The sequence below is a fragment of the Procambarus clarkii genome, chromosome 90 (genome assembly GCF_040958095.1).
Source record: "Procambarus clarkii isolate CNS0578487 chromosome 90, FALCON_Pclarkii_2.0, whole genome shotgun sequence".
Taxonomy (NCBI): Eukaryota; Metazoa; Arthropoda; class Malacostraca; order Decapoda; family Cambaridae; genus Procambarus; species Procambarus clarkii.
The window spans coordinates 8,749,344-8,777,307 of record NC_091239.1 but is presented as its reverse complement, the minus strand read 5'-3'; the positions used below and the strand labels follow the sequence as shown (position 1 = coordinate 8,777,307).

Here is a 27,964-nt window from a genome sequence, read left to right as displayed (position 1 = left end):
CTTGACTTGTACAGCAGTCAGCCAACTGACAGGATGAATCTTTCACACGATATAATAATAAACGTTTTTTCCTCAAATATAAAATAATGTTTTTATATATTGTGGGTGTATGCATAGTTATGTCCAGGTATGGTGTTTTGGTTATGTTGATCATGGAGTGTTTACGGTACAGCTTGATGTAAACGAAGCACGTTTCGAGTTATAACTTCGACTATGGTCACTTGGGTTGTAAGTTAATTATTGATTTATGATGATTTTTAATATGTTGGTATTTTACTTATAAGTTGTGAACCCATGGCCGTTTGTTTTGATGATGGGCTGCCAAAATTCGGTAAATAGAATTTGTAGACCGTAATTATTGTATATATATAGTGGAGGGTATGACTATGAATTATTGATAAATATGAAATAATGGGTAGATATTAAATATGATACGTAGTGGAATATATTATGAGAGGGAAGTAATGTGCAAGAATGGCATAAGAGGAGCAAGCCTAATAATTGCGTTGATGATAACTTTAAATCATACGAGAACATCTGTTATATCTCGCAATCCAACGCCTCTCTTGTCTTTTCAGTTAACAAAATTAATTACATCCCTATTATAATTCAACTGGAGTAATTTTGCCACAATTATAAGAAAAGCTGTCAGTGACTTTACGAGTCTGTTATAGGTGAAGGAGCCAGATTCACGAAGCAGTTACGCAATCACTTACGAACCCGTACATCTTTTCTCAATCTTTGGCGGCTTTGTTTACAATTATTAAACAGTTAATGAGCTCCGAAGCACCAGGAGGCTGTTTATAACAATAACAACAGTTGATTGGCAAGTTTTCACGCTTGTAAACTGTTTAATAAATGTAACCAAACCTGTCAAAGATTGAGGAAAGATTGAACATGTTCGTAAGTGCTTGCGTAACTGCTTCGTGAATCTGGCCCAAGGTCCGTACATAGGTTGGCACTCATCAACTATCCGGACTCGCCATTAACCGCGGGCGCAGAGTGCGTGCGGTGAGGGGAAGAAGCACAGGTCGCTCAGTGACCCCGTCACACCGTCTTGTGCCACAAAGAAAGAGGGAGGTGGCACCAGAAGCATCATGGCACTCCTCAGAAACACGTGTATCAGCGGAGAGTGAAAACGTGTATTAGTGAGGTGATTACCCCCCAGCATGGATCACCTGCCTGGCTACACAGGTATGTCTAAACAAGCCAAGGGCCTCGTGGTACAGATGACTGTTCTCGGCTAACGATCAGGGATCCCGGGTTTCATTCCCGGCCGGAATAGACGGTTGTGCACATTTCCTTTCACCTAATGCCTCCTATTATCTAGCAGTAAGTAGGTTCCGGGAAGTTTGATAACTTGTGGGAGAGAGGGGAAGGGGAACCCCGATACAAGCAGTGTGTATCTGAGAGCTGGCCAGGTGTGTTCCGTGTTCCTGAGAGCTGGCCAGGTGTGTGCCGTGTTCCTGAGAGCTGGCCAGGTATGTGCCGTGTCCCTGAGAGCTGGCCAGGTGTGTGCCGTGTTCCTGAGAGCTGGCCAGGTGTGTTCCGTGTGCCTGAGAGCTGGCCAGGTGTGTGCCGTGTTCCTGAGAGCTGGCTAGGTGTGTGCCGTGTCCCTGAGAGCTGGCCAGGTGTGTTCCGTGTTCCTGAGAGCTGGCCAGGTGTGTGCCGTGTCCCTGAGAGCTGGCCAGGTGTGTGCCGTGTCCCTGAGAGCTGGCCAGGTGTGTTCCCTGTCCCTGAGAGCTAGCCAGGTGTGTGCCGTGTCCCTGAGAGTTGGCCAGGTGTGTGTGATCTCCAGAGGTCACCTTATAGTGTATCACCTACTGCAGGTGTGCAACATGACCTCACGAGCGTCCCTCGGGTATGGACAATTGACTCAATGCTACTTCATTATATACGTTAATCGCCACTTGTGGACGGTAATGTACACACTGAGAAGCGTATTCGGCTTCATTAACAGTTTACTTTTGTCCTGGACAGTGTTAAGATCTTCAGGACGGAAGTATATATATATACTTGTTTGGTCAAGTTGTTGTTGTTTCAGATTTAGCTACTCAGAATGAAGTGTCCATGTAGCACGGGCTATGGTGATCCCGTAAGCCTTGTTTGGTCAGCATGTCTGGGGATTATTATCCCTCACGTCGGTGGTAGGTCTGAAGCCTAACACCATACCTCAAAGTGTTGATTGTCCAAAAACAGTAAAGAAACATTAGTTACAAAGCTTATTATACGCACGGTGTAATGGCCAAGTCTAAAGCTGATAATTAAAATAATATAAGAGACACTAAACATGAATAATGGTAGTATAAGATTGTGTAATATGGTTGAATTAGAAATGTTCAGAAAATGTTGAACAGGTATTTAGCCACAATTTACATGTAACAGGCAGTAATTGTGCTCCCAGCCCTCGTCTCCTTCCCAACTATCGGCACTAAAGAACCATCGTGTACACTGTAATTTATTTAGTATTATGTTCAAGCTGGCTGCAAGTATCTTAGTGATCAATATGGACGTCTTTCAGTGTTATTGTCCTGACGAGTTTACAGTATTTAATAGTTCTTACTAATCGAGAATTTCCCCTTAGTACCGAATATAATCCTGTGTATTATCACGTTGCATTTTTGTTCTGCATAAATCTATACCAGACTTCACTCCCCTGCCTGCTTAAGCTCAACCCTCCCTTCATTATTCTCAACTCTTATCTTACCACACTATCAATGTTCCTAAAGGTAAAATAATAACATCCATTTTTCTGCTGTTCTATAATTAAGCGCCTATTCTGAACCTGACCAAAGACGTTCCATTTTCCACCGAAGCTACTGTCCTCTTGCTTAATATTTAGTGAAGGATGATAGGAAATTTTGCTTTCTTATACACTTTTTTTATTCTGCGTCATAAGTCTCGACAATGTGCACGGTGTCTTCCTCCTTTGACATATCTCATAGTTTTCTAATCTCATTTTAACATCTTAAATTCTGTCTAGAAACTCTTGAATGTTTCCTGTAGCAAAGACAATCTTTTATATCTTAGTACTTGTGATAATTCCAGTGCTGTTACTCACTAATATCCTGTAATCTCACCTTCACTTGATCTGCGTGTGTAGTAGCACTCAAATAAATTTAAAATCTTGTCTGATTACGAGGTAAAGTTTCGACCCGCCTCTATGAGATATGTTAGGCTACACATCATATAAGCCGTTCTCCACAATTTATGTGCAAGCCTCTCGACCAATCCTTGTTGTGTGGAAGCCCCTGGACGAGCCCTTTTGTGGAAGCCCCTCGTGAACTAACCCTTGTTGTGTAGAACCCCCCTGGACCAATCCTTGTTATGTGGAAACCTCTGAACCAACCCTTATTGTATGGAAGCCCCTGGACCAGACCTTATTGTGTGAAAGCCCTTAAACCAACCTTTGTTATGTGGAAGCCCTTGGACCATCCCTTGTTTGGAAGCCTCTCATGAACTAACCCTTGTGTAGAAGTCTCAGGACCAACCCTTGTTGTGTGAGAAAACCTTATACCTTAATTCCGAAACACCCAAGATATCCGCCAAATCATAATTTCCAGACAATTTAATCATAGAGTAATTTGGATAATTGCAAAGTTTTCCTAATTTTCTCGAGAGATGATGATGGAGTGGATAGCGGTGTCCGACGCCAGTCCTGATCATTATCCGGAGTTATGGGACATTTGAATATTATATGGCATATTAGCTCCTGCTAGTGTGTGTGTGTGTGTGTGTATATAACCAATATGAGAGCTACGCTCATGGTGTCCCGTCTTCCCATGACTCTTTGTCGTATAACACTTTGAAACTACTGAGGATTTTGGTCGCCACCACCTACTTCAATTTATTTAAAATAACATACGTTTCGGAGTCAAAACTCCATCATCAATGCTAAAAAGATAATATATACAACGCAAGACTATCTAAAAATATCAATATTAAAAACATTACCATTATACATTCTGATTTATATTTTAATGTCTGGGTGGAAGTGGAACACTTCTGAGTGGAGGTGACACATGTATATCTCGGCCAGGTGTAGGTGGCACATGTATATCTTGGCCAAGTGTAGGTGTCACATGTATATATCTCGGCCAGGTGTAGGTGACACATGTATATCTCAGCCAGGTGTAGGTGGCACATGTATATCTGGGCATGTCGGCTGCGTGGGGTGGAACATGCATGCTGGGTGGGGGATGAGCCATGTGCAGGGAGTCGGCCGATGCTTAATGTAGCTACATCAGCTACGGGAGCGGGGCTGAAAAAGAGGCTGTTGATGGTAGACCATCATTCACAGGATATGAGTGCGTTGGTAGGGGCTTGGTGTTGGTACCTGGAGAAGTGACCTGGAAGGGTAGGGGGGGAACACGAGAGGGTGAGGCGCACAGTAGACAATGAGGACGCAAAATCATAATAAAAAAGAGGCCTCTGCGTGTATCATAAATGACAACAGATGAGTCTGTGGCCATTGATCCAGGCGAGAGCGTCACGTGACTGCCCTCCGCAAAGCCTTTGACGCACGAGAGCAAAAGTTTGTGTTAGTGGCATGACGGTGGCCATTGTCCAGTCCATTGTCCCAATGGTGCCACCCACCTGCCTCACCCTCCTCAGGGGAGCTACCTACCTGCCTCACCCTCCCTAGAGTAACCGGCTTCCAACATATTATTATAAATTTCAAAGGGTGGAAGATGAAAGTAGTGGTGCAGCCCGCCATCCTAAGGTTTTAAAACGTTAAGAAAACGGTCAATTTAAAGTGGTCTCTCCTAACCTACCAGAGGACCCAAAACAGAAAACGGGACAATACGTCACTTTCGCGAGCCGTTTCCATTTTCTAGTACGACAATTTGTGGCCTTATGTAACGCATACGTGCGAAAAGCGACGTTCTTTGTAGAAGGACAGGTTGACTGGTGAGTGAGGGAGATGAATGATGTCACTGCACTGTTTTGTTCAAGTTCAAATTCAAGTACGTTTATTGAGACAATAAATTACATCTCGTAAGGATAGAGTAGCTTAGGCTATATACTGTTTTGTAAATGTTTGTTAACGAAAGATGGAAGTCTGTATGCCCAAGTAGCCCTTTCACTATACCTGCATCCCGCAAGCTGATTGTAATATATCATATATTTATTGATAATTAATTACCCTGAACATCAAAATAATATGGGTGTAACAAAATCCCAACTGAAGCTAGGACTTTGCAAAATCTTGGCAACGATGTCACTGGAAAAGGGAGAGAGAGAGAGAGAGAGAGAGAGAGAGAGAGAGAGAGAGAGAGAGAGAGAGAGAGAGAGAGAGAGAGAGAGAGAGAGAGAGAGAGAGAGAGAGACACAGAGACAGAGGGAAAGGGGGGGGGTGGAGGACGTAGACCACTGTGCTATCATAAGTTACGATACGTGTATGGCGGCATGTTAGACAAGCTTTACCTCGTATTTCTTGAGATTTTGACAAGTTTATTCATGTTTTGTAGGATTTAATTCAATTTTCGGGAATGCTTCTCTTTGTGCTTACAAAAGTTGACCATACCAATAAATTTCATAATTAGGGTCCGGTTTCAGGGGACACTTTAGATTTAGAGTAGGTGACACATGTAATCGCATTTTATTAACTCCAGTCACCACCAATATGTGTTCCTTCCCCTACAGTCACCACTATGGTGTTCCTCCCTCTACAGTCACCACCGTAACCAGCTGTTCATGGCATGGGGAACAATCCAGCAGTCGTAGCATAATTAACTATCGACCAAGGCTGCCGAGGGCCCCTCCCCCTACTGGTGGGGAGCCTGACGAAGGACCCCCGCCCCTCAGGGGGTCCCCATAACCCACATCTACTACCATTATCTTCAGCACAGTGTTCTACCTCCTGGGGGACCCGGGTTCAGCCCTCGGGCAGGAGAGAAACGATTGGTCATGTTTCCTATCATCCGATGCCTCTGTTCACCTAGCAGTTGAATAGGTCCCTTGGATTTAGGGACCTGTTGTAGGTTACATCCTGGGAAAGGTCAGTAGGCTGGTTAGGGAGACCTCGACAAGCTAAGTACGGGCTTCTTGTCCCTGGCAATGGGAATTATTATAAACACAACCTTAATTGTTGTCGAGGACAGGAAGACTGTATATATATACTTTGGACTTGTATTGAGGTCCCCATCAAAGGCGAACTACTGACCGTACCCAGGATACAACACTAAGCGAGTATTGCATTCCTGCTTCCATGGCATATTGTAGGTTTTGACCGCGTAATTCTGCCCTTTTCTCTTTTATTTATTTCCTAGACATTTCTCCCAGAACACCTGTCGGCCAAATGTAGTGATTTTTGGTTATCATTCAACCTGAATGTTCTAACACCCGGTTTTCTGGAAATTGACTGCGGAAATGTATAATTTACATTAAAAAAAAGTATCTTTATAAATATTTAAATAAAACAAAGCTAAAATCTGGTGCTGGCGAAGAGGCTATGGGTCACCCTGCAAGAGCACTTCAGCAACTATAAGAGGTCGACCCTTAACGTTAGTGGTGGGTATATGTGTGGAGGGTAGTGTTTACACCGTGTGGGGCTGACACAGTGAGTCAGGTCACGAATCTTATGTAGGTCCACTGGCACACACTGCAGTCCTCTCCTATGAACGCCATCCCACCTTACCCCTTTCCCCCACACACACACACTATCCACCCAACAAACTCTCCAGATGTTGATGATAGAATGTATTCCATTAACTTTACACGTAATTTAACCTAACCTAACCAATCTAATCTAACCTAAAACTTTGCCTAACTTATCTAATCTTACCTAAAACTTAGCCTAACCTATCTTAAAACTTAGCCTAACCTATCTAATCTTGCCTAAAACTTAGCCTAACCTATCTAATCTTACCTAAAACTTAGCCTAACCTATCTAATCTAACGTAAAACTTAGCCTAACCTATCTAATCTTACCTAAAACTTAGCCTGACCTATCTAATCTTACCTAAAACTTAGGCTAACCTATCTGATCTTACCCAAAACTTAGCCTAACCTATCTAATCTAACGTAAAACTTAGCCTAACCTATCTAATCTTACCTAAAACTTTGCCTAACCTATCTAATCTTACCTAAAACTTAGCCTAACCTATCTAATCTTACCTAAAACTTAGCCTAACCTAACCTAATTTTATTACCATAGTATCTTGTACTACTATCTCACCTAAGTAGGACACAAGGAAACGTTTTTTCTCCTATATGGTTATAAAACAATAAACCTGAAAGCATATTATGGTTCCAGTAATACCGTACATGTAAACTGGCAAGTGAACCTTTGTCCTAAACAGATTATTCTCAAGTTTTGGACAAAGGACTTTATTGTATTATAAATCGTTGGTTTAAAATAAAAATGTACACGCTGAAAACGTTTTCTATGAAGAATTTGGTTTTGTGTAAACGTAATTCTCGCGTACACTCATATAGTTTTCAAAATTCACATAATTATTATAAATATACCGTATTAGAGTAACCAAATGTAATGAAACTTAAACTAACCATTTTTGAACCTAATTTAACGATGGATAATGAGTAGATTCTGGCACACATTATGTAGTCGTACTCAATCCATTGCCATAAGCAGATTTCCTCCCCGAGGAAAGGCTATACTTTCCTTACCTATGAATCCTACTATCTCCTTGTACCCTATGTATGTATATATGTACTTTTGCCTAAATATAATTGTTAAAATGATACTACGATCATTATTAAAAATCTTCGGCCTCACACACGTGGGGATCTACGGTTCGAGTCTCCTAGATCCCAAGTGAATGGAATCATTATTATTATAAATACTGTCATTATATAGCAGTAAAAATATATAGAGAGAGCAATCATTATATAGATGATGTAATTAGAGTCAGCACTTGTAGTGGCCAGATGCGTAACTGAATTATAGGTTGCCAGTTTTGCTATTATAGTGTACTGGGTGGAGTGTCCGGTCTCCCACTGAATAAAATAAACAAAGCAGCCATTAGAAGTGTAGGAGGCCGCCAGGCAGATGGAAATTTTGTTTGCGAGTATGAACCACTGTTAAAGCTATAACTGTTTAGAAAACAAAAATACTTTAAGACGTGATGCTGTGTGAACTTAATAATGCCTTATTCTTGGTATTTTATATATACATTTGGGCAAAATTAGCCGGAATTGTCTCTGCTGACAGCTACATCCATGAAAGGTATAATATGAGGCTCTTAAGGTGGTCTTAATGACACATTCTCTAGTTAGTCGTCAGCCCAACACAAATTACAAATATTATACATATTTTGTGTAATTAATCCTTATTAAATTGTCACCTCTCCTGTGTTTGGTTCCATTGTTCTTGACTGTCATGTTATTTACATATAGTTAATTGTTTGTGGCTGAAATAGAGGTTTTATGTATACTAACGAAAAATATTAAATTTTTAGGTGCGTGAAAAGTGTCGTCAGCTTCAGGAACTGAGGAGTCAAGCATAGTAAGGTAAAGTGCATGCAGTTCAGGGGAAAGTCTAGTTAGTTTAGTGCATGTATTATGCACCCTATACCCATTCTGGGGCTGTTATTGGAAAGGGTTACAGAATCACATAATGATCTTAGGGATTGAACCCCCAAATTCATTTAGTTAAGGAAGTTACAGTCTTGATAAGCTAGTTACAAAAATTGGATATAAATTATTATATCAGCAAAGCGTTTGTGACCAGAGGAGAGGGTGTCTGAAAGGATTGGATTGTGTCTAGGGGGCAGTTTGGTAACTGTAGGTAGTAACTGAGTGATTGTAACCTATCCACCGCTGCCCACTGGATGGGGGGGCGGTGTGCAGGACAAACATATCAATTGTGACACTAGTTCTCCACATATGTCAGTTGCTTAATTTAGAACCTGTACTTGTGGTCGATCTGGAACCCATTGTTGATGTGACGACTTATACTGAATTGTTGTAACTAGCTCATCAAGATTGTAACTTGCTTAGCTAAATGAATTGTAGGATTCAGTCCGTGAGCCCATTATGTGCCTCTGTAACCCTTTCCACTACCGCCCACAAGATGGATATGTTGCATAATAAATGAACTAAACTAACTACAAGAGGGTGCCAAGCAGGGAAGTGTATGTAGCACAGTGTTGCTGAGTATTCAAAAAGTCTCTAATTATCACACTGAATGCCGATATGAGAACCAAATAAGGCGAGTGGCATGAAAGGCTTTGGATTCATCAAATATTATATCGAGGGAGAAGCGACTGTGAGAGACACGAGAAGAGCAAGATATATGCTCATCGTGAAGATTGTGACATTCTACAAGGAGGTGCACGACTATTAAGTGACACAATGTACTTTGGATAATGAGGAGGAGGGCGTTGGTCCATGAACGGGCCGCGAGTTAAGCGTATGTGGCTGAGGATTGCAAGGAGAGGTCAGTTACGTTTTATATATAAGGTATGGTTTCTGGTTTGTCCAAATTCAATAATACAAAAGTCAACTTTGTTGTGTACCATCTCTACATATTGATACATATTTCAACGTCAGCGGAAACCCAATATTTACAGACCCCGTCCTCGTAACCTGGGGCAGTGAGGATAGCAGCAGGTATATGAGGCTCCTGGCAACACTAATTATATACAATTATTCATACATAATGAATGGTTGACATATATTGTTATTATATAATACAGACGATGTTTTCTTGTAGGTCACGTGAGGGGAGTGAGATGGGACTGTGGACGCCGCACTAGTGTATTAGTTGCCCACAACAATCTGCTGGCTCCGTCCCCACCTCAGCCGTCCTCCTGCATCCGCTTGGACGACGTGGCCGCTGTGGTGAGTGTGGTATGACGGAGGAGGAGGCGGGAGTATATATATTGACCCTACAAGTTTTCTCTCCAGGTAGTATATTCAAATTTTATTTATTGTCTAGTTTTCTCTCAAGGGAGTATATTCTAGTTTTCTCTCAAGGGAGTATATTCTAGTTTTCTCTCAAGGGAGTATATTCAACATTTATTTATTGTCTAGTTTTCTCTCAAGGGAGTATATTCAACTTTGAATTATTGTCTAGTATAATCATTAGAATTTAATACGAAATAATTTGATATGCAAAATGTCAGTTAGAGTGGATGTTGTCAATGTCCTTTGCCTTCAATCTGGAGATTCAAGTTCAAGCATGTTTATTGAGACAAGAAAGAAATACATCTCAAAGGGATAGAGTAGCTTAGGCTATTTCTACCTCCCCAATCTAGAGATATCAAGTATTTACTATTTGTGCCTGCAGGATCGAGGCCTTAGGCTTTGGGTCCCATTTTTCTAATGTGCTGACTCCCGACCTAATGTTCTCTATTATATGTACTACACATATGTGTGATGCATTCACATGCCAAGTATGTAACCCACAGTACCCATGACACTCCCAGGTACCTATGTATTACACACAACTCTCATCTTTCGACGTGTGTAGTGTGTACTTTTCTAGACCACTGCCTTACTGACGTCCTCTCCTCCCATCACAAGTCCGCAAATGCTTCAACTACATATAAATCACCAAGAGAAGTTAAACAATTAACTTTATATTGATTTTGTATTGTATGATATTGATATTGACCAGACCACACACTAGAAGGTGAAGGGACGACGACGTTTCGGTCCGTCCTGGACCATTCTCAAGTCGATTGTCTTGAAAATGGTCGTCACAATCGACTTGAGAATGGTCCAACAGGACGGAGCGAAACGTCGTCGTCCCTTCACCTTCTAGTGTGTGGTCTTGTCAACATACTTAAGCCACGTTATTGTGACTCGTCGTCTGCATGATTTTAATATCTCCAGTATATGATAGTGATTATTATTACACAGTATGAGTAATGTATCTGGGGGACAGGGCCGTTCCTCTAGTTACAGACTCGTTAGATGAATTCCCCCTACACGCATTCATAAATTTTGACATAATAAAAAGGGTTTGTTCTTAATGTACACTTGTATTATACTATAACATTTCACGTATAATTATGCATTGCACTATTGTCAGTTTTTCTCTCTCCTCCCATTCTACATTTCTCTCTCTAATTCTACGTACCTTTTATACATACTGGAAATATGCAGAAATAAACTCTCAGCATGTCGCTAGGAATTAACAGAAACAGCACACTAATAACTGTTTTATATTTGAATGTTATGGTGTTGTGTGTGCGTGCAGGTAGCGTGGGAGACGCTGGCGAAGGATCACGCCCGTCCGCCGGCCCTACCTGTGTTGAGGAGCCGCCTTGACCACACCCCGACGCCCACCACACTCCTCTTGGCCGCTGGCGCCACGGCCGCCCTCGTCCATGACCACGGCCACACCTGAATGGTCTCTATCTCAACCCTCATGCTATAAGGTTGAAATACGCACTTTTATGCAAATATTTAGGCTATATACAAATGTATATAGCCTAAATATTAGGCTATATACGGCTATATACATTTGTATATAGCGGTATGTTTGCTCCCAGCTGACCAGTGGTGCTGGCCAAAATGAACCAAAACATCCTTCTTGTCTGCCTTTTGTCCATGTGTAACTTTGTTTTAATACCTTGTTCCAGCACACGATGTGTTCACGATGTAATAAATTACCTCCTTTAATGGCGCAAAATCGATGTTTTGTATTATTTTGGATCCTAAATTAATATGCTATAATTGAACATTTTTAACTTAAAGTATAAATGGCTATTCCAAGTTTTTGACATTGGAAGTGGAGTCGACAAGTATATTGTGAATATGATGGCACATGATTTCTGGTTAGGTTCGAATTTCCATGCTATTCACACGTAACTTGATCCTGTGTTTTGACAGATGAGCATTTGTTTACTATCACAGTCATAGCTGAGTGCACGAAACTATCAGGCACTGCCATTGAAGCAAATGCCTTCATAACGTCTACACACAATAAAATGATATGCACGAGTGGAAACAATTAGGTGTAAATAAGCCTCTGTTTCACACGTGAACCGTGCTACATAGCCTTCCCAGCTTGGTGCCTTCTTTGTTAATTACTTCACTCGTGAACCATGTAGTTCGGCTACGTCTACATTGTTCTTGTCTTGCATGGGTCACTATAACCAGGCCTACTGCAATGTTACCGTTTCACATGGGTCTGCAGGGCAATGTAGAGTTCCTGCCTCATATGGGTCACCGTACAGGCGGCAGTCATTCTCTTGGATCATTAGAGCCACTGTTTAAAGTTCTGCTTACCACTGCAGTGAAACCTCCCTTACACGTCGTAGGCTAGTAGGTAATTTTGTAGTGTTCCTGACTGACTGAAGTAAGTTACCCGTGGTCTAGTAGCTGTAGTGCAGAATGACAACCCGGCCAACTATATGTTGGTTACAAATTCTATTCAACAAATTCAAATTCAATTCAACAGTTACAAATTCAAGAGGGAAAACCCTCTGGACTAATGTTGGGTCTTTTGAGAAACGACACATATTAATCTGTCCTCCTACAAAGAACGTCGCTTTTCAATCGTATGCGTTACATAAGGCCAAAAATTGTCGTACTAGAAAATAGAAGCGGCTGGCGAAAGTGACGTACTGTCCAGTTTTCTGTTTTGGGTCCTCTGGTAGGCTAGGAGAAGACACTTTAAATTGAGGGTTTTCTTGACGATGGGAAACCTTAGGAGGACGGGCTGCATATAATTCATATATATACATATTTAATGTGCCTTACAACAGCATACCACATCCACCAGATAGTGTGATATTGCAATTGCCAGACTTAGATCCATGGCACGTGGCTGCAAGTATAGCATCTTCCTACAGAGTACTCCAGTTGTAAACTGTGTGTGAACACACGTTGAGTTTATAGCTAGGGCACTAACTAGTTGTCTGAATACTCTGTTATCAATGATTTTAGCCCAAATGCCATGAGATACTTTGGTCTTTGTAATTGTTTAATTCAGTCACGAATGTTTGAAGAGATTCTCATTATAGCTTATCTCTAGTTTGGTAGTACAAGCTAGAGGGCTATATACTCACACCATATTAACTATTGAATCATATATAAAACGACATAATTCCTTGTTAACTTTACACCACCACCCACGGGAAGGGTATGGGGTGCATAATAAAGAAAGAAATTTAAATTGAACGTACATATGTAACATTGACTGAGAATAACGTAATATACCACATTTAACAGAATTCACATAACTTCATCAGTATAAAGATAACTTTATATTAATGAAGTTACATCTACATTGTAAGATGCTGGTTTAGTTTAGTTCATTTATTATGCACCCCATACCCATCTTGTGGGCGGTAGTAGAAAGGGTTACAGAGGCACATAATGGGCTCAGAGACTGAACCCCACAATTCATTTAGCTAAGCAAGTTACAATCTTGATGAGCTAGTTACAAAAATTCAATATAAGTCATCACATCATTATAAGAATGATTAATCTTCACCAATGGGGAAGAGTTCGAGAATTGTGGAGGCTGGTGTACGAGGGTGGCAAGGGCCGGGCGTGACGTCGCGTGACAACAGCTGGCAGCATAGAAGTGTTGAGTCACACCGTCCGCCGCCTTATTCTTCACCCTCTACTCGTCCAGGTCGGGGCCCATACAGCCAACATGTCGACGGCACTGTTTGGAGGAAGTGCTCGTTCATCTAGCAAGAACCTGGTTGAGTTTAGGGTGAGTATGGTGGAGGGTGGAGAGGGAGATGTTTGGCAGGGTGAGCCGGACCACCATCATCCCTCCCACTAGTCACGCTGCTCTGGTACAGCCCTATTGCTATTGAAAATTTAATGTCTGTAATGAATTAAACTTATATAATTGAAACCATAATAGGTATCTGACCGCTAGGCAGGTAGCCTTTAGAAATTGTTTCCTAGATCAAAAGTGGGTCATAGGGCCTAGGCCACAACTCCTCCGGACCAGATTACTATATTATGCACTCGGTATCCGTCCTGAGATAGTGGAAAGGGTCTTAAAGATAAAGTTGGCTCACCACGTCCAAAATTTAGCCGGCTAAAGTTACGTGATTAATGAAAGTTCTTAACCTCTTGCCCCCAAACACTATGCGTACTAGTGGCTTTAGGTATTGTATGTACTACCTCTTATTTTTAAATATAACAATGTTTGTACTGTAACGCTGTAACTATGTATGTACTGTTCTTAAATAATATATTATTATTATGATGGCTGAAACACTGCATGTGCTAGTGGCTTTATACAAATGTAAGAACTCTTGTATATTTATACAAGAGGTATTGTAGGCTTTAGGTATGTACTATCTTTAAATCTAACATTATGTATGTAACTCAATGTATATACCTTAACCTGAATAAAAAATCTAAATATAATTAAATAGAAAATAAAATCAATGTTTATTGAAAACAATGTGTACAATTGTAGGGACAGGAGTTACACAATATATGAAGCCACTATTAAGCAAACCAGTTTGGGCAAAATTTGCGAGGAGACAAACTCCAAGGAAGGTTTTTGGTGTCGAGCTGATGGAAGAGGGAGAAAGGGGCTTTGTACCAGTGTTGGAGAATATTTTATTCTATAGGATTCTTCTGTAGAAAAGTGGGAGCACTGCTTGAGAGTAAATGCCCTTTCCTGCACTGGATTGGATTGTACTTTGCCTCACTTGTGTATTTTCTTTTATAATTTGTGTAGATATGGAAGAATGTATCGATTAGAAAATGCCTAACATTACTAAAAAATGCAAATAGTTTAATGTAAGGGAGAAGTGAATGTTGGTTGTAATAAAAAAAAAAGGTTTTGTGTAGTTACTGTATTTGGATAGAAAATTCAAATTTTTTACTTGGTGTTCAGTTAGTAGGGCATTTATCATAGAATGAAAAGAAATGTATTTAAATTGTGATGATGTTAAATTTTAGAGGAGATGAGTTGTAATAACTGGAAAAAAAAAAATACAAATTAATATTAAAAATGTAATAGACATAAAAGGTAAGTATAAAAATGATGTACTGTATTGGGAATTGCAAGTCACACTGTTACTCACATGTGTCTAGAGTCGTACAGTACCTGTCTATTGATAGGGTAACCTTAATATTTTTGTGATTGCATTATGACTATTTGTCCAAACATACAGTACTGAATTTATTTATAATTATTGATGGAAGATTGAGCCAGTCAATTTCTGATAATTATTCTTGAAGCATTTAGTAGTGTATTATTCCATCTGTGTTGCAGTGCTCTGAATAAAATGGTTTTTAGCTTGACATATTTGACGAAAGCTGAATTTGTTGTAATCTACAGGCTGGGAAGATGTACACAAAAGGACAGATGGTGTACCCAGACAAGAGGAAGGGTTTGGTGTATCTGTACCAAGCAGATGATTCCCTTATGCATTTCTGTTGGAAGGACCGTGGCACTGGAACAGTTGAAGAGGTAGGACATTTACTTCACTTGAAAGGCAAGACAGTTTTATCTTCAGAATAAAAATATTTGGGAATCATTGTAACCATAGTAAGCCAAAAGTATTCTATGTGGCTATCAAACAGGTGAAATAATGCAGGGATTGTGATGGACAATCTTATATTAAAAGTGATACTTTTTGTAGTTCAGTATAAAATCTAACCCAAATTTTATTTTGCAAGCAGTTGCATGTATAGATTGTCAAAAGCTTAATTATTTTTGTTTTTTTAATGGAAATGTGGCTTGAAAGCATAAATTTTAAAGAAAGCTGTTATTTTTCAGGATCTGATTATTTTCCCTGATGACTGTGAATATAAGCGTGTGTCACAGTGCACCACTGGTAGAGTTTATGTACTGAAGTTTAAATCGTCAAGCAGACGACTCTTCTTTTGGATGCAGGTAAAAAAAAACGTGTACTTGTATATGACATTGAATTTGTGGTTGTTGATAAATTGTTACAGAAGGGCAAAATGTATTGGTAAATAAAGACTAGTAGTTTTAAAGTAGAAAACTTTTAAGAAGAAATTGTTAAGTACTGTAGTAGGTGTTGAAATTTACAGCAAATGACTCGATATAAATGAAATGTAGCACATCATGAACTTCCACATTATTTGCGTACTTTAAGGTTTTGCCTCCATAGGTGGTAAGATTGCTGAAGTAACCTATGGTAATTTATCTAATGTGCCGAGGGCTAGATGGTGCATTGTGAATTGGTGTTTACAGTAATGTGCTGGAAGGTAATGAACCATCTATAGCATATAATAAAACATATATACTGTACAGTATAGACCATTCTGGTAATCATACCTAAACAGGTTGTATTATAAATGCCACACTTTTTGTTTTTACTTTAGGAGCCCAAGACGGACAAGGATGATGAACAGTCTCGCAAAGTGAATGAACTACTCAATAATCCACCAGCTCCAGGGTCACAGCGCCCATCTGGTTCAACTGCAAATCCTGCCCTGGGATCTGAAATTACCAATTTAAGGGATTCTGATATCCAGAATCTGTTTGGGAATATTTCACAACAACAGCTGATGCAGATCTTGGGAAGTGGAATGTCCAGTTTGGCAACACTGCTTGGTCCAGGGTTAGTTTATTATATAAATGTATTAATTGAGACAACGTTGTATAAATATTTCTTTAAATAGTTTATTAGCAAGTTTGAAAAGATTTTAACCAGGAGTATTAGTGAACTTAACAAGAGTATTGAAAGAAATTTGGCATGTCATTTTAGTGTAGAAAAGTATAAATACTGTAAAACTAAACACAAATATTGCAGAAACGCTTTCAGAAAGCAAGTAATTTGAGATTTGGGTATCATTTTCTATCAAGCGTACAGTATTTGTTGTAATTTGAAATGCTTCGTTTGATTGGTTGAGAACAGAGGTTTGGTCTTTCTAGTTTTGGTACAGAATTTGCCGAGTACTATAGAGCTGTGTTCATAATGGCAGATATGTTAAAGTAAATAGTGTTGTTTAAATAATGTGTTGGGATATATGTTTTCAAATATGTATTTTGTCTGTTGGGCTTGTACTGTTGTGCTTTTGATCCTTCCCGTTTTTGTTTTTTCATGGAAAAACGTCATAAATGTTGAACCCATCTTTAGGAGTATTTTTAGTTGTTAAATCATAATAATTGGTTGGCATTTGTATTTTCATATATTTGCAGTAGGTCTGGCAGTGGTGGGGGTCGAAGCGGTAGTGGAAGTAGCAGCTCGACTTCTGCCACAACAACAGCTTCCACCACTCCAGCTGCTACCACCACCCCAACACCTGCCCCTACCCCTGCTCAAGGTATAGTAGATCACAAAGATGTAAATGTGCTTGTAGACACTATAGAAATTAGTCTTAAACTTTAAACTCGCATCAGCTCGAATCCTGTTCTAAACATTGGTACAGCACTGAGAACAGCGATGGTCTGGCATCTTTGAGGGGGTCAGCATTATATTACTGATGATATAAGTGGTTGGGCCCCCATTCCCTCGCATGTCTTTGTATCCGAGTTCTTGTGCAATAGTTGTCCCCACTGTGTGCTTTAAAATATATAGTTATAGTGACTTGGTGTGTCTTCCTATTAATGAGCATATCTTACTGTTGTAAGCAAGTAGAAACATTGAGTGAACATGACGTATAGAGTGGATAACAACTTGCAAGAATTTTGTAATGTTTAGGTTTTAATTAATGTCTCTTTGGTTTAATATTGTATACTGTTGTTTGTCTATAGAAAACCCTTTTTAAGTTGATCACCAAGAGACCTAAAACTTTGAGTCTGGTTACACATACCTGAACACTTGAAAAAAAATTCACTTTACAAATAAAATGGGTGAAGGCGCATAATTATATTTTATTACACAATATTTGTATGTTAATAGATACAGCATTGTAATCTGTAGTTTTTGTTATACAATATTTTATATTTTAATCCTCAAAGTTGTCATACAATAATCTCAAATGCCAGTTGTATTGAATTTTAACCTAAAATGCCAAAGAATACAGGCAAAATGTATGGTTACTAACATTGCAGTTGAGGAAAGTAGCTCAACAGCTACTATTGTTTATGAGTAGGGCCTTCCTCGGTGAGTACCCAAGCCTGGACCAGGGCTCACCTTCAGTTGCAGACTTTCATCTGCATAGTGACAATGTAAATATAATGTTGTAATAAGCAAATAAGTGACCTTATGCAGACGCTCGTCTGAAAATAGATACACTGCAAGTCTTCGTGTAGATAAAATTAATTTAAAAAAGGAAGCCAAAGAAGAATGTCATTGTGGAATAGCTGAAGGTTTGTTTAGAATATTTCCAATTGTTGGGTAAATACCACCAAGGGACAGAGTCTTTCATTAGGGGTTTATTATTGTTGTTGAGAAAAGTTAGTTATTTATGTATATAATTTTTCAGATTCTGCTAGAGGTGGGAGCAATAGCCGGGAAAGTAATAGTACCACTCCTGGCAGTGGCAGTGTTGTGCCGATTCAGTTGTCAGATTTACAGAATATCCTTTCTGGGATCTCTGTTCCACCGGATGTGTCAGGTTCACCCAGGGTTGCAGGTAAGACAAGTTGCTAGTACTTGTATGAGGGGTGTTTGGTGAGAAATGACGCAAGGTCTTCAGTTTTGAAAGGAAATTATTTCCTAGCATCAAAGTTCTTTAAGGAGATGGTTTTGAACTGGTAGGGTCAATAGGTATATTAGGAAAGTAGTATTGTGAATTTATCATAAAATTAGAAGTACATTAAGGTGGAAAGATAGGTTGCAAGAAGAATATTGGGATTTTTATACCAGTAGGGTCTAGGTCTGGCTCCGATACTGTAGGCAAAAAGATAATGTTTTTGAAGTATTGGCAAAAGTTTTATCACACATTGTAAGAAGGTTAAGGGCAAATTTGAGAGGGATGAGAAATTTACATTATTCAATATTATCTTTCATGCTGTACCTTATATATTCAGTCTTTTTCCAAAAGTTCTGTCCTGTTATTTAGTAAATACTTTAAGTTCTAATTTTGATAGACATTCCCTGGTATGATTAACAAGGAAATTATCACTTGACGCTTTTCCTCATGTTGAAAAGTGTGTCGTGCCCTTTTACAGAAGGTTTTAGTGAGCAATACATATCATAGGTGGTCACACATTTAATTGATACCCATTGTAAGAATGGGTATTATTCATTATCATTCCGATAAATGTACCATAAATATTGATTGTTGTATTAGTAAAGGTTTGTTTTTCCAAAAGTGGATCTGAGTTCGGCCATGACTGCAGAAGCTCTTCAGCCAATCTTGACCAATGAAGATTTTGTGAATCAACTTCGTCCTTATCTTCCTGCAACATCTGATGAGTTACCTCCTACTGAACAACTCCGAGGAACAGTCACTTCTCCTCAGTTCCAGCAGGTACAATATGCTTTTCTGGGTTTAATATGTAGTATGTATATTAATACAGACACACCTCGGTTTACGAATGCCCCTCTTTACAAAATTTGTTTGTTACGAGCCCAATTTCTTTGTGAAATCCGAATCGGATAGCAAACTTTGCCTCGGGTAAGAAAGTTTGTTGATACGCGTATGCCCGACCTAGTGCGTGGTGGCACAGCCACTGCGCCTCGGTTTACCAGTGCCTCCCGTCTAGTGACAATGATGCTTGAATTCTTTGTAAAGAATTATAGTATTTTGTTGGGTTTTGAACATAAATGGTTGTTATATATCTTGCCATGGGTCCCAAGAAAATCGGTGGTAAGGTTCAACATAAGAAAATAGTTGAGTTGAGACAGGGGAGGATGTCCCTTCCTCATTAAGAAAATGTGTGATGTATGGGAAGAACTGCAAATTTTTTTTTTTTTTTTTTAAAAACTTGCTCAGCTAAAGCTGTAACCGGCCATTGCATTGACCTTTTAAATGATAATGTGATGTCTGTAGTGAGACAAGTGTTAAAATATTGGTAAAAGCAAGCTGACATGGTCAACAAAGATAACCTGGTGGTGAACATACACAGGTCCATCTAAGTTTTTGCAAGGTGCCAAGAATACAGTGGTTTTGTAATTTGATATCTAAGGGTGCTGAGGTGAAATAATTAACAGGTTGACTTGTACAATTCATTGGTCTAGAGTTGACGTACATGTTAGTGACATAAGGATGTGTGGAATGTTGTTTACATTTGCAAATATTGTATGATTTTGATGTATACCTGAAAATGGGTAATAACTACAGAATGTTAACTAAAATTTAATAACTATTTTATCCAAAAGGGCTAAATGTTGTGTTATTGAAGGGAGTGATCACATTTTTACGAGTTTGATCATTCATTTTTGCCATGTTTTGGCCAACTTCACTGTGAAATTGAAATGTTACCATTTGGTATGATGGACAACTAGTAGGAGAAGCGGTGTATAGAGATTGAGAACCAATCTATTGATGGAAACATTTATAGTATTTATGAGGATGCAGCTCTTAAGAGTTTGTCAAAGGTGGGACCATGAGTGAATGAGGCTATTTGACTTTCCCATGGGTGAAAATTGTAGTTTTAACACAATATTATCTGTGATATCTTAAGCTTGTTCCATGTAACACTTTAGGAGATAATGTTTCCGAATACAATTATCGCACAGAGGTATACTGAATGACGATGAGAATTAGGAAATATTTATTTGTGGAGATTTATGTATATTAATAATCACAATATGCAAATTCATATGAAACATTTTTTTGAGGGATCCATGATAGGCAGGTTCAGAGTTGGAAGGTATCACTCAAAAGGTCATTATTGTTCATATAAAAGCAAATACAATATGTACTGTATTTAAGTTGTTAATGGTATTTTCAGGCTGTGAGCTTGTTCAGCAGTGCCCTTCAGTCTGGGCAGTTAGGCCCTCTCATTAACCAGTTTGGTCTTGGAGAGGATGCTGTTTTGGCTGCCTCGTCATGTGATATGGAAGCATTTATTAAGGTTGGTTGCGTACATTGTATTCACTATCCGTTGGACAATACCTCTTAATAAGACTGTTCCTCTAAATATGTATATAATGTCTTGAGAAAATATAAGTAGAACAATATTATATTTTGGGCTGGGACATTTACAAAGGTGTCTTTGGAAGCAAATGTTGTTTATAAGCATTATAATTGTTTAAAATATAATTATAGATTAGAGTCCTTAGTATGAAAACTTTATATGGGAGACAAGTTTTAATGAAAATTTAGTTTAAAATGAAAACTGTGAAGGTGAATTTTCTGTTGGGGGAGGGAGGGAGGGGGGACATTTTTTGTTAAACATAAAGCACTACTATTCTTGGATTTAGTAGTTGTCACCACGTTTGGTAGTAATGTAGAGCGGACACATGTAGTCAGTACGGTTCGCAGGAATTGTATGTGCTAGTTTCGTTGAAAAGTTACTATTAGAGTTGTCTGAACCTTTATATAGATACCCATCTCCCTCTTTGCACGTCTGGGTATTTACCGAGTCTATATAACCAGGTCTGGGAGTCGTCATCGGTCCGTGAGGAGTGGCTCGGTGCCGCTATACTCCTTATACGGAAAACGGGGTCTCTTGGGACACCCCTCCCTAAGAACTTCTGTTCTATTGCCCTCACAAGTTGTCTGCAAACTCTTTGAATGAATAGTCAGTGTTCATCTGGTGTGGTTCTTGAAACACTTTCACCACCTTTTCCCTTCAGAATTTGGTTTTTGCAAGTGCCGCAGCACGACTGATGTCGTGGTGAACTTGAAGTCTATATTTGTACTGGTTTTTCTGCGAAGACCTCTGTTGTTGATATCCTTTTTGACCTGGAAAAGGCTTATGACACCACCTGGAGATACCATATTGTTTCCCCACTTCGTTCTTTTGGCGTTGGTGGTAATCTCCCTCTCTTCCTCCAAAGGTTCCTCTTTCTCGTCGTTCCTTTAGAGTGAGGTTTGGTGCCACTCTCTCTCTCTCTGCCTCTCTTTGGCCATACGAAGGTGTATCCCAAAGTAAAGCAGTGTTCTGAGCACTACTCTTGTTCTTGTTTCCCTCAATGGTCTTGTTTCCTCTCTTCCTTCTGGCGTCTTCTGTGCTCTCCATGTTGATGATCTTGCCCTGTGCTGTCAATGTTATGAATCACCCCTCCTTCACTGGCGGCTTCAACTTGCGATTGATGACATGCCGTCTTTGGCCACCAATCATGGCTTTTAAGTTTTCTGCAAGTAAGACTTGTGCTATGACTTTTACTTGGAAGCGTATCGTTCTTCGTCCTTCTTTGTCGCTTTATGGTCATTCCCTTGTGTGCAAAGATTCCGCAAAGGTTTTTGGGTTAATTTTTGACACTCGTTTGTCTTGGTCACCCCATATCTCTTACCTCCGAGTTAAATGCTCTAAGGCCCTTAACCTACTTAAGGTTTTGTCCCATACTTCTTGCGGAGCGGATAGGCGCACGTTCCTCTTTACTTTACTCTCTCGTACTGTGTAAAGTCGATTATGCTTGCCCTGCTTGCTTGTGTGTTTCTCATACGCTTTGCCGTCTTAATGGTTTGCACCATACTGGGTTGTGCCTTGGCTCTGGTGCCTTTCGTTCGACTCCTACCCTCGGGTTGTATGTTGACACTGAATTCCTATCTGTCCAGGATTGCCATGATTGATACTGTCTTCGCTACCTTGCGCAGTCCTTACAATACCCTCACTGTTGCGTAAGTTGTGCTTTGAATTTTACTCCTTCTGTTCCTCCTGTCCCCCTTCATCCACCTCCGTCTTTCTGTTTGGTTATCTCGCCAGCAAAATTCTCTTTTGGTTAGTATTACCAATATTTCTCCTAGTGTTCCATCCTTGCCCCCCTGTGGAGGGTGTCCCTTCCTAAATGTTGTAAATCCCTGACCCACATTACTAAAGGTTTTACCCCTCCTACAGTTCTGAACTGACTTTTCCTTGAACACTTTTCTTCACACTCCCGCTCCAATTCCATCCTCACTGATGGGTCTAAGTTTGCAGACGGTGTAGGCCATCACATAAATGTTATTTCCTGACCACACTTACAATGTGTAGCCTGCCTTTGGAGACTTGGCATCGTCATGGCAGAACTTTATGCCATTCCCTATGCCCTGCTTTCCGAGTGTCCCTTGCAGTCAGTTGTCCCTCGATAGAATTGTTGGTGAATCGGATACATTTGATATCGTTGGCCTTGTGCGTTTTTGTTCTCATATTGGCATCATTGGTGATGTTTAGCGCCCTCTGATTATTCCGCACATTTGATGGTGCTACAAAGCTTTCCCGGTTTGGTGCCTTCTTTTGATAATCATTTGATAATTATTTACTCTATATAGATGCACATCAAAATGTAGGTTGTCTTACCTGATATCATAGGTTACTGTGATATCCTTCCCAGTGATGTTAATTGAGGTCATGGTGACCTGACCACATGTTGCTAGGATATTTCCAGGTGTTTGGTTAGTAGCAACAAATTAAATGGTGGCGTATCGCCCACACTATACAATAGAATACAGTAATAAGCTTTTGTCATCTCATCACATAACTAGACATTTGATACTTTGCGTCATAATTTTGAATTGCCAATATGGATACATTAGTGACAGTGAAATATTGTTGATAATAAAGAGAACCGATTATTTGAATGTTTAAATAATGACCAAGTGTTTGGAGAAATATTCCCAGTTTTAAAAGTAGATTTAAAAACTAATACACTCTTGATAGTGTTTAGTTGTCGATTTAGTGTAGTTCATCGCCTGTAAATACAACTAGGACAGTAGAGCACATGATATATTGTATTTTGTATATCATATAGTATACATGATATATTGTATTTTGACTTTCAATAAAAGTCATGGTACTATTGAATGAATCATCCTTCATAGATTTTATTTCTTACTTTCAGGCCTTGGGAAAGAAGAAAGGTAAAGAGGAAGGCAGTAAGAAGGAAGAAGAGAAGGAGGTTTCTGATAAAACAAAGGATCAAGATAAGGATGATGATGATGCCATGTCTGTTGACTAACTGGTGTCCATGGATATGTTTGCCTTCAATTTTATATCTTGTTTTACCATTGGATACTTATGCCTAGATTTGTAAAGGGACCTATGACCTCAATGTGGAATTGCATGTCAAAGATATTCCTTTAATATTTATCAGTTAGGAGATAGTGATGATATGTGCCATTATTACAGGAGTGTACTGTCAGCATCACATTTTCATTATTGTATTAGTTGATTTGTAATGTACAAGTTGGGATTTTTGAATGTAGTTTTGATAAGTCTGAAACAGCAGACTAATAGAACTCATTAAATAATATACGGCAACATAGTAGTGTTAATAACCTTTCTTAATATTACTGTGCACACAACTGTATGGTTTGATACTTAGTTACGACCAAGATTGTAATACGTAGTTTTATGTTTTGTATATGTACATGGACTGTAGGCGTTGATTTGTAGTGAAATCTCGTGGGATATGGTTCAGTACGTACAATACATAAATAAATAAAATATAAAATAAATATGAAAATAAAATAGATATGTTCTAGATATACATCTAGATTATATACATCTATTTTAGATGCATATCTAGGATGCATGTAGATTATCAGATATACATATCCAGATTACATTATATATTGATAATCTAGAATATATATCCTAGATACATATATAAAATAATTATCGTCTATTAGAATATGCTACGTATCCTAAGATATGTAAGGTATTTATTATAGGTATATAGTTAGGATAATTATTGTAGATATAGGTAATGATCCTAGCTCTATACGTGTGTGTGTATATATATCTAAAAACTCCACCCGAGAAGTGACTCGAACCCCATACCAGTTGCGTTGCTCCTGGCAGTATGTACAGGATGCCTTAATGCACTTGACCATCACGACCGTACATAAGCAAGTGATAGCCGAAGCTATTTGAACCACTTCCCCACTGGCACTCTGATGTTAATCTTGGGCATATGATTTGATCAAATTGCCTCATTCTTTGGGGCACAGGTGAGGAACACATGCTAACAACCCTGAATGGTCCCCGGGACTATATGCAAGTGAAAACTCGATTGCATATAGTCCTGGGCTGACATTGGGAAGATGGTCCTGGCTGGACTGTACCTCGTGACTGTTCCTGGACCTAGTGGGGCATGTGTCGCTTTGGGTGTGCGGCTGGAGGCCGTTGTGTGGACTTTAAGTTGAGATGTGAGCACGAAGCGTCTTGCACGTTGTGTATTTGTGCGTATTTTGCTATGTGAAGAGAACAGAGAAGGCAAGCAAAGTGGCAGAAGTTAGGTTCAGGTAACGTACAAATCCCCTAGCAAAATTAAACATTATTGTACATCAATAAAAGATATTGAATAAAATAGAACAAATTGAAGGCAAAAATGTTGAATATTGAATAATAATCAATATTAATAACAAATATTTATTAATCAATAATCTTCGATAGTAATGAAAAAAAATATATTGAATAATATTAATATTCAATAGTATTATTGAATAATAAGATTTAAGAATATCAATATTGAACAATATTATTGAATACTAGGCAAGGCGTTGGTGAGCCACAGCAACCTTCCTTGTCCCCTAGTCTTCCCAACCATTCCCAACTCCCTCGTCCGATGCGTTCCCAAATGGTGTGATGTTCCCATCAGAAAATTGGGAACATGAAGTGATGTGATGTTCCCATCAGTGAAATATAAGAATTTAAGTTAAAAAGTCATGAAAATATGGGAAAACAAATATATACACGAAATGATCGGTATGGTAAACAACACAGCTCAATTCCAAGGCAAATGACAAAATAATGAAATCCAAATGGATATAAATCAGAATGTATGAAAAATCCAATTATCATTGCAATCAGAAAAATTGAAATGTAATTTTAACATATATTTAGTATAACGTGTGTTGCTTTGACATGGAAGAGATTGGTGGTGTTTTGAAGAAAAGCCTAGTTTTACATGTCACAGGTGTGGCATCTATATAGTAGGTATATAAAAAAAGACGCGTATATTGGAAGTCAACGTTGTGTCAAAAATCAAGGCAATCGGTAAAGAAGTTAGGTTGAATAGCGGTCATGCACAAACGAACATTTCCATTTATATAGAGTGAAGAATAATATGAAATATTGAAGAAAGTAGTAGGAATTGTCATAGTATTGTAGGTAATTTCTAGTAGAATGTTTAGGGGAATCCTAGTTGGATTTTTAGTGAGATTCCTAGTATTATTTGTAGTATGATTCCTAATAGTTTGTCTAGTATGAATTGTAGTATGATTGCTAGTATGATTTATAGAGATTTGTAGTACGATTTATAGTGGATTTTTAGGAGCATTTGTAGTAGGAATCCAAGTAGAATTTTTAGATGATTTTGAGTTGAATTTGTAGGGGTTTCGTAGTGGGATTGCTTGTAGGATTTATAGTAGGAATTGTAGTAACATTTATAGGTGATTTTTTAGTAGAATTGTTAGGGGAATCCTAGTAGGATTTTTGATGATTTCTCGGGTAATTTATAATATTATTTTTAGGGGAATTTGTAGTCGGATTTGTTTGGGAATTGTTAGTAGGATGTATAGGGGAATTTGTAGTAGAACAATCTTCCACGGTACTTGTATGTACAATACAGTACAATGCATTGTATTGTACTTCACTTTAATGTATAGTACTGTACTGGTCTGCACTATACTGTTGTGCAATGTACTGCACCCTGTACTGTAGCCTCTACTGCACTGTCCTATACTGTATTGTACTAGACTCTACTGAACGGTACTGTACTGTATTGTAGGGTAGTGTACTATAATGTTCTGTACTGTATTGTAGGGTGCACTGTACCCTGTATTGTACCCTATATTTGACGGTACTGTATCTTACCGTAGCCTAGTGCAGTCTAGCGTTGCTTGCTTAGCTTAGCTGAACAAAGCATAATATAGCGCCATTCTCTAAAAACGAATGAGAAGAGTTCAAATGATCAAAAGTCTAACGCACAAGATCTTTATAAATCTAAATGAGTGATGACTTTGCATAAATGTGTAAAAACACTAATTGATTGTATGTTAAATAATCGTTATTACTTTTTTTTTTTTTTTTTTTTGAGATATATACAAGAGTTGTTACATTCTTGTACAGCCACTAGTACGCGTAGCGTTTCGGGCAAGTCCTTAATCCTATGGTCCCTGGAATACGATCCCCTGCCGCGAAGAATCGTTTTTTCATCCAAGTACACATTTTACTGTTGCGTTAAACAGAGGCTACAGTTAAAGAATTGCGCCCAGTAAATCCTCCCCGGCCAGGATACGAACCCATGACATAGCGCTCGCGGAACGCCAGACGAGTGTCTTACCACTACACCACGGAGACTACTAGTGGCAGTGTGCATGTATGGCTTAAATGACGTATATAAATATACATTGGTGTTGTTTATAGAGGAAAATGAAGGGTTGGAAAGGTAATAATGAAATAATAATGGTTGTTAGTGATACTAGCGTCAGTTGCCATAGACCGGCATTGCACCAATGTGTTCTCTCCCCATTGTTACATTGAAGAAAGAGTTATTTAAATAGAACCAAATTTTAATGGTAATGCCGTTGGTACATTTGAAAGGCAAGTAACGAACTGTGAGTGTAGGGTAGTGTACTTTTGTGTCCTATAGTGTACTGTACTGCTCTGTAGTGGACTGTACCGTAATGTATTATACTGTTTTATTGTGTACGATATTGTACAGTACCATACTGTATTGTACGGTATTGTAGTTTTGTGTAGGCAACAGTAGTGTAGTGGAATGTCCTGTACGGTACTGTACTATAGTGTACTGTACTTACAGCTTGAATAAGTATTCCTATTATTTATTCATTATAATAATACTTATTATTAAGTAATCAAAAGTAATAATTTGTGAGTGTAAAGTCAAACATTGTTTCTCATACATATGGTATTTGTATGTTTCTCATACATTGGGTATATATACTTTAGTTTTCATACATAATTGTCATGAATTACTAGATTATCCAATTAGGTGGAGCCGACCAATGAGAGTAGAGGTTGCGAGAATGTGACGTCAAGTGAGAAATCGAAACGTGATTGGCTGTTGAGTCGACTTGGTGGGTGAGG

At 38.9% G+C, this 27,964-nt stretch overlaps 2 protein-coding genes across 6 annotated transcripts; both read left to right on the top strand.

Annotated features, from left to right (window-relative positions):
* Positions 1-982: 982 nt before the first annotated feature.
* Positions 983-13,628, top strand: LOC138359253 (uncharacterized). Of its 4 annotated transcripts, none has more exons than XM_069318302.1 (4): positions 9,174-9,403; positions 9,680-9,807; positions 11,171-11,323; positions 13,426-13,628. In XM_069318302.1, exons 1-3 carry the CDS (start codon positions 9,355-9,357, stop codon positions 11,318-11,320), a joined length of 327 nt encoding a protein of 108 aa, XP_069174403.1. In that variant the 5' UTR covers positions 9,174-9,354; the 3' UTR covers positions 11,321-11,323; positions 13,426-13,628. The 4 variants fall into 4 exon arrangements, with proteins under 4 accessions (XP_069174404.1, XP_069174405.1, XP_069174403.1 ...); XM_069318301.1 differs by having other exon boundaries at positions 9,177-9,403; positions 11,171-11,351; XM_069318303.1 differs by lacking the exons at positions 9,174-9,403; positions 13,426-13,628 and adding an exon at positions 983-1,194 and having other exon boundaries at positions 11,171-11,609.
* On the top strand, positions 13,508-24,169 carry LOC138349532 (proteasomal ubiquitin receptor ADRM1-like). Of its 2 annotated transcripts, XM_069318297.1 has the most exons (9): positions 13,508-13,642; positions 15,239-15,370; positions 15,680-15,796; positions 16,252-16,490; positions 17,072-17,196; positions 18,301-18,450; positions 19,133-19,290; positions 20,717-20,839; positions 23,751-24,169. In XM_069318297.1, the coding sequence occupies exons 1-9, from the start codon at positions 13,580-13,582 to the stop codon at positions 23,865-23,867; spliced, it is 1,224 nt and encodes a 407-aa protein (XP_069174398.1). In that variant the 5' UTR covers positions 13,508-13,579; the 3' UTR covers positions 23,868-24,169. The 2 variants fall into 2 exon arrangements, with proteins under 2 accessions (XP_069174398.1, XP_069174399.1); XM_069318298.1 differs by lacking the exon at positions 18,301-18,450.
* The last annotated feature ends 3,795 nt before the right edge of the window (positions 24,170-27,964 follow it).